Source organism: Alnus glutinosa, chromosome 4, assembly GCF_958979055.1.
Source record: "Alnus glutinosa chromosome 4, dhAlnGlut1.1, whole genome shotgun sequence".
Classification (NCBI taxonomy): domain Eukaryota; kingdom Viridiplantae; phylum Streptophyta; class Magnoliopsida; order Fagales; family Betulaceae; genus Alnus; species Alnus glutinosa.
The window spans coordinates 18,591,657-18,596,572 of NC_084889.1; the positions used below are offsets into that span (position 1 = coordinate 18,591,657).

General features: G+C 34.5%; 1 protein-coding gene across 2 annotated transcripts; it reads left to right on the forward strand.

Moving 5' to 3' along the window:
* The first annotated feature begins 1,256 nt into the window (after positions 1–1,256).
* On the forward strand, positions 1,257–4,402 carry LOC133866668 (plant cysteine oxidase 3-like). 2 transcript variants are annotated; one of them, XM_062303272.1, is made up of 5 exons: positions 1,257–1,558; positions 2,141–2,292; positions 2,671–2,833; positions 3,609–3,809; positions 3,936–4,068. In XM_062303272.1, exons 1-5 carry the CDS (start codon positions 1,345–1,347, stop codon positions 3,941–3,943), a joined length of 738 nt encoding a protein of 245 aa, XP_062159256.1. In that variant the 5' UTR covers positions 1,257–1,344; the 3' UTR covers positions 3,944–4,068. The 2 variants fall into 2 exon arrangements, with proteins under 2 accessions (XP_062159256.1, XP_062159255.1); XM_062303271.1 differs by having other exon boundaries at positions 1,258–1,558; positions 3,974–4,402.
* The last annotated feature ends 514 nt before the right edge of the window (positions 4,403–4,916 follow it).

The following is a 4,916-nucleotide window of genomic DNA, read 5'->3' on the forward strand; positions in this document are numbered from 1 at the left end:
CAATGCACTACTTTACTAAACTCTTTTCGTTTACTTTGAACATAGTCTCTACAACTTTGTAAAGATCTTTCCATTGTTAGATTCTTAGGCATGTCCCTTGCTACCCATGAAATATTAAAGGAAAAAGTTTTAAAAATAGTTGAAGAGATGATAAAAGGGAAGGGGGCAAGGAAAAAAAAAAATCTTGCTAGGGGCCAATAGACAAAAAAAACCTTAATTTTATTCATCTAAAAAAAAAACCTTAATTTAATTTTTTTTTTTTTTGTTTTACCTTAATTTTTTTTTTTTTTTATTTTTTTCTCTTAAGAGTTGAGGGGGGGCCATGGCCCCCACCGGCCCCCCCTCTCTCCGTCACTGCTAACACCGAACCCTCCGTAAAATTCGTTTGTGTTATTTTCTCTTTTCTTGTTTTCTTCTCTTTCACAATTTTTATTTTATTTTGAATCTATTCGGTAGGAAGTGATAAATTTAATCATTTAATTTATATTCTAACACTCTCTCTCACATGTAGGTTAACTCTCCCTTAGTAGGTTATGAGATAAGATTCGAATTCAGGACCTTTGCTCTAATATCATATTAAATTACCACTTATCTCAAAAGCTTAAACTGATAAGAAATAATAAATTTAATCATTTAATCAATAATCTAACATGGTAGAGTATATTTTATCCTTTTCATAAATGAGGATTGGATTATCTCAAATTTAAGAATTTGATGAGATTGAAATACCCTAAATGAAGAGATTTGATTATGATTAGATTTGCATAAATTCAAATCATTTGTAAGCTTTATACTGTACACAATCATTCAAGCAATAAGAGTGAAAATGTAGTCAGTCCTATTGAGCTCTATCCTAATGGTAGATATAGGTGTCTAACAGGATACATCCGTAAATCTTTATTTCTTAATCAATTCTCTATTTATTCCGCTTTTATATTCAATTCCCATTTTATTATTAGTTTCTTCAATATGGACGTGGCTATTACACAATGAGTAATGTTTTCTGCATAATAAATGTACACACTTTGTACAATAACGCTAACGTAAAAATGATTTTCATAATAAAAAAAGAGTAATATTTCTTCCCAAAAAAAAAAAAAAAAAAAAACGTCAACATTTTGGTACAAAGTAAAAGTATATGCATTTATTGGGCCGGAAGCATTACTCATCACACAATTGCCCACAAATTTGAGAAAGAGGTGTTGGTTGCATAAACAGGTTGAATAATTTAGCGGCAGGAATAAAAAGAAGTCAGTGTAATGCAATTATGCAACACACAACACACACTCTCTCTCTCTCTGTTTCTGGTTTCGACTTTTCCTTAAAATCTCAATCGAGACCAAAATGTTTTCGAAACTCCAAAAAGCATCCGATAAGGCGAGGATATTTTGGCAACACAAAGGCAAAGCCAGTTGCTGTGTGTTTCTGAGGCACCTAAGCATGACCAAGAAGAGCTCCAAAGTTCAGGCTCTCTACGACCTCTGCAACAAGACTTTCACGCCCTCAGGGACACCTCCTCCCTCTTCTCAAGCTATCCAGAGGCTCTCTTCTCTCTTGGGTATTCCTCACTTTTCTTATTTTCTTCAACTTCATCAATAGGCTTTGATATTACGTCTAATTTTCCAACTTTTTCGTGAAATTTGCCAACTTTTCTTATTTTCTTCAACTTCATCAATTTTATGCATTTTTTGGATTCTTTTAATAGTGAATATTTTTGATTGGTAAAGTTTAATTGTAATGCTACTGGGATTAGAGAACTACAATCTAATGTTAGCATTAAAATTAAGTTAAGCTAATCTTGCAATGGAAACAATGAAGATAAAGGCTTAATCTTTGGAAATCTTGAGATACGCGAGGATGAAATCAACATGGAATTGGGCCTTAGAATCAAATTTGCTTCTTCTATTAGGAGATTCTTTTGATTGATGGATGGCGTTAATTCTACTACAGTTGCAATTTCTAAAATGCGAATCGTTGGAGATTGATTATGGATTTCCACAAAATTTAAATATTGCTGCTTAAACATTGCTTTCTCATGAAAAGCTATATTTCATGTTTTTATTTATTTATTAATACTCATTATGTTCTAAAATGTTAGCTTTATGCTTCTGATACATCATTGATATTAATTATATCACAGACACTGTTGGCCCAGCTGATGTTGGGCTCAAAGAAGAACATTCAGATGATGATCGAGGACATGGCTTTTTTGGACTTACCGAACTAAACAGGGTAGCACGATGGGCACAACCAATATCTTATCTGGACATATATGAATGTGATAGTTTTACGGTAATTTCTAGCATCTTTATAATCTTCTGAAGGAAAATTTGTTTAAGTTTGTAATTCATGGTCCTGCTGCTAGGAGTTCCTATTACGTATATTTACTACTACAAAATTTGAAATATGGTTTCATTACGTTTTGCCTGGACTTTTTTGTATTCATGCCTTTTCAAATATAAATTTCGCTTCAATTAAAAGAAAAAATATATTTTTGACGAATTTTGTTTACAGATTGGTTCTTTAGATAATTTAACAGCAGGTTCTTAGACTGCCTCTTTGTGCACACGTGTCTGTGGTTATCTGTGTGGCTGGTGTTGTGCTTGTGACAAGCTATTTCAATATAACTTAAACTGAGTTTGGCATTTTTGTTTGTATTTGTATTTGTAGATGTGCATATTCTGCTTTCCTACTTCCGCAGTTATTCCACTCCATGACCACCCCAGGATGACTGTTTTTAGCAAAGTTCTTTATGGCTCTTTGCATGTGAAAGCTTATGATTGGGTTGAGCCTGCCCAAATCCGGGAAAGCAAGGGACCAAGTTCCTTTCCAGGTATGCTTTCTATGTTATTTTTAGCTTGTGATGAAAGTTTTAGGACTTACAGTTAGCAAAAGGCACTCTGGCTTGATTATTGTGTATATCCCTTCTGATAGTTTCTCTTATGAAACCCCTATTCTACTTCTGAGAATGGAATTTGTAACATGCTTTTATGCATGGGGATTTAATCTCACAATTTCCCGTAATAATTTACCAATTTGATGGTCATATTGAACTTTCCCCTATTGGTTTGTCCCAAGAAGCCCTTAAAAAAATAAATCAATGGGCTAAATTTTACACCATTGATTTGAGCTCATCTCGTCAATTTCAGTGGTCCAATGCCATATCTCAGCCAGTCAGATGACTGTTATGATCAAATAATCAACTTCAGCTTGCATGACTGTATTGTGCAGGTCATATTGAAATGTGGGCTTTACTCCTCTACAATCTCCCCTAATCGTTGTAGTCACCAGTTATTGCCAATAGCTGGTCTGCATTTCTAACTTGGCAATGCCACTGTTTACTGAAAGAGAGAGAGAGAGAGAGAGAGAGAGAGAGAGAGAGAGCAGTTTTATTCTTTTGTATTGCTGTACAATCGTCTGAAAAGCAACAGGATGGCTGTTTCCTTGATTGTGAAGCAGCCAAATTTCGAGTAGTTTGACATTATCTTATTATTGTGAATCAGAGAGGTTGTAACACTCATGAGCTTTTGTCCTATATCTTGCTCTTTATTTCCAGATGTTGAGGGTCAATAGGTGGAACTTTTGATGTAAATTTCTATCATTTGCAGTAAGATTGGCAAAGTTGGCTGTTGATAAGGTTTTAACAGCACCGTGTGGGACAACAGTTTTGTATGCAAAGAGTGGGGGTAATTTGCATTGTTTTACGGCAGTCACTCCTTGTGCTATGCTTGACATCCTCTCACCTCCCTACAGAGAAGAAGCTGGCAGAAAGTGTACTTACTATCATGACTACCCTTACTCAACCTTCTGTAAGTAGCCTTTTATTGTTAAATTGTTTTCTTTTTCTCTCTTTCTGTTTTGCCCTTGTGCACGCAGATATGGCTCTGTAATTGGTTCTATATTTGTTCTTCATCCTCTTCTTTTATCACATGAAGACAACTAACTTGAGTGGGTTGTTGAGCAACAAACACAGCAGCAAGAAATGGAATGGAGATAATTGATGGAAAAGAAGAGGACTATGCATGGCTTGCAGAGATAGAAACACCAGATGATCTCTATATGCGCCAGGGAAAATATGCTGGCCCAGCTATTCAAGTCTAGCTCTCATCACTTTTGTTTGGTAGATAGCCCACATTTCTCATTTGCATTTGGCTGGAGCTTTAAACCACAGAAAATGTTGTTGAATGTTTACCACTGTAGTCTGACTAAAGGGGTACTGAGATGCTGATGCAGTGTGCTTTCTAGTTGGTTGATAAAATATACTTGGATTGGAGGGTTGTGTTCATAGAACTGTAACGTGAATTGAATGAGTCATCTCGATGGTCACTTTTTCTAAGAATGTATTCAAGGGCTTCCGTTACACCAATTTTGATGTTATAAATATCGAGTGATCCTTTCTTTATGGCCCAGGGTTTTTACAATATTATGCTCTTTCTTTTCTTTTCGTTATATATATATATATATATATATATATATATATATATATAAAAAGAAAAATAGTTCTTCACCACCTAAATATACAACTTTTTATCACCTTGTCTATGTGACAAGGTGGTTCTCCACTTTATTTTATTTTTTTAAAATAAAGAACTCTAAAGGTAGTAGGGGACCATCTTGCCACATAGATAAGGTGGTGAAAAGTTGTATATTTAGGTGGTGGAGAATCATATACATAAAATTGTTTTGTTCCACACTTGTATGTGTTAACAAATTTGGTCTGGCCCAGACCTTAATTCTTTTTCTGAACCCTACCTATTTTGGGTGCAGTTGTAGTGGCATTTTTCATAAATTTCTAGATGAGTGAATGGGTCCCATGAATGCTGAAGTTTTTTCTAGTGTTCTTTTGGTGTTTATTTGAAATGACATAAATGTAATAAAAAAAAAATTAAATCTATGTCATTTTGGAGGACATGAAT

Excerpts from the sequence above, each read along its gene's own strand:
- LOC133866668 (XM_062303271.1), top strand. The coding sequence starts at position 1,345 with ATGTTTTCGAAACTCCAAAAAGCATCCGATAAGGCGAGGATATTTTGG. Across the intron at positions 1,559-2,140 it reads GAGGCTCTCTTCTCTCTTGG|ACACTGTTGGCCCAGCTGAT; the intron begins GTATTCCTCACT and ends ATTATATCACAG. Across the intron at positions 2,293-2,670 it reads ATGAATGTGATAGTTTTACG|ATGTGCATATTCTGCTTTCC; the intron begins GTAATTTCTAGC and ends TTGTATTTGTAG.